A 1426-nucleotide genomic window follows, 5' to 3' on the forward strand; every position below is an offset into this window, starting at 1 on the left:
CTCTCAGCACTGATGAGCGACTGCAGGTACTCGGAGGATTTGCTCAGGATCACCACCTTGGGCGTCTTGGGGCAGCTGGCGAGCCCAGGCACCTGGTCCCGCAGGGCCAGGAAGCGGGAGCGCAGGTCATTGCGTCGCTTGCGCTCCAGGTAATTGTGGTTTTTCCTCTTGGCCACGTCCTCGCTGTCGGAGCCAGGGCTGCTGCTGGCTTTCGGCAAGCTGGGCTCAGGCAGTGTGGTGGCAGGGGCCGGCTCCGTGGCGCTGGGTGGCTCGTCCTCATCCTGCTGGGGTGGCTCTGGAGGGGGACAGGGGTCTGGTGGCGAGCGGGCAGCATAGTTGTGCTGCTGCTGGTGGACGGAGATGTGGAAGCGTTTCATGCAGGGATCCAAGGGATCGGCACGCAGCGTGATGGTGACCGGCTTCCTCAGGCTGAGCGATTGTCTCTTCTCCACCGTCACCACGTCAATCTCTTCACCTTCTGCTCAAAACAGACATGGCAAAAGGTCTCCATCAGTTGGGAGCCCCTGGTCACCCTTCGTCACCCTGCTGGAGTCCCCACAGTGCCCAAACGATCTCCCTGCTGCTGTCCCACCAAAGTTTGCTGGTGCGCTGTGACCTCCAGAAGGGATTTAAACGCTTTTCCAACACAGGAAGGAGCTTTCCCTCCACATTCACATGCCCAGTCCCCTGAAACTGGGACAGGGCTTCACTTCTGCCTCACTTCCACGCTTCATAAAGCATCATCAGGCAAGAAACAGCCAGAGCCCACCGGCTGGGAAGGGGGACAGGAGGAGCAGGATGCTGGGGACCAGACACAGCCTAACTCCAAAGTTAATCCCCCTCGGGAGCTTTCATGGCCCATTGGAATTGTAAATGAGGGACGTGGGGGGCAGAGCTGCCCTTTGTTCCCCTGGCTGCAGCTTCCCACTCCGGTGACTTGTTACTTTTCACAAGTGCCAAAGCCCATTCAGCCCGGGCTCCCCGGGGACAGCGGGGACCATCCCCCGCGGAGCAGGGGGAGGGAGAGGTGAAGGGGTCCCTCCAACAGGCTCGGTGAACCTCGACGGCATCCCTCCTGAGCAGGAGTCAGAGCGGGGAGGTTATCAGAGCTGTGAACAGCCAGACCCAAATAAAGCAAAACTGGACCCAAAGCCTCTTGTCGCTGCAGCTTGTCCCGCCCCAGCAAAGCCCAGCAGCACGAAGGTGGCCCTGGGGACAGCGGGGTGACCCGGCTCCAGACACATCTGGGATCGCTCTGTTAGGAATATGCTCCCACCTTTTTTCGTAGCCTATAGGGGAAAATGCAGCCCCTCACTGCAGGTGCCCCGAGATGCTCAAACCTGCAGCTGCACCTTGGGCAGAGGCCTGGCCCCCACCGCTCCTGCACCAGGGCCAGCGGTGGCCCCAGGAGATGGCCCCCAGCCAC

General features: G+C 61.0%; 1 protein-coding gene across 1 annotated transcript in view; it reads right to left on the reverse strand.

Annotated features, from left to right (window-relative positions):
- The window catches only part of MYCL (v-myc avian myelocytomatosis viral oncogene lung carcinoma derived homolog), a gene marked incomplete at its 5' end in the record, with an annotated part of 631 nt that extends 153 nt beyond the window's left edge, over positions 1-478 (reverse strand). Inside the window, one exon of the mRNA XM_010143767.1 lies at positions 1-478. Within this exon, the coding sequence (XP_010142069.1) occupies positions 1-478 (478 nt within the window).
- Positions 479-1426: the final 948 nt, after the last annotated feature.

This window comes from Buceros rhinoceros, unplaced genomic scaffold (genome assembly GCF_000710305.1).
Source record: "Buceros rhinoceros silvestris isolate BGI_N320 unplaced genomic scaffold, ASM71030v1 scaffold22139, whole genome shotgun sequence".
NCBI classification, from domain to species: domain Eukaryota; kingdom Metazoa; phylum Chordata; class Aves; order Bucerotiformes; family Bucerotidae; genus Buceros; species Buceros rhinoceros.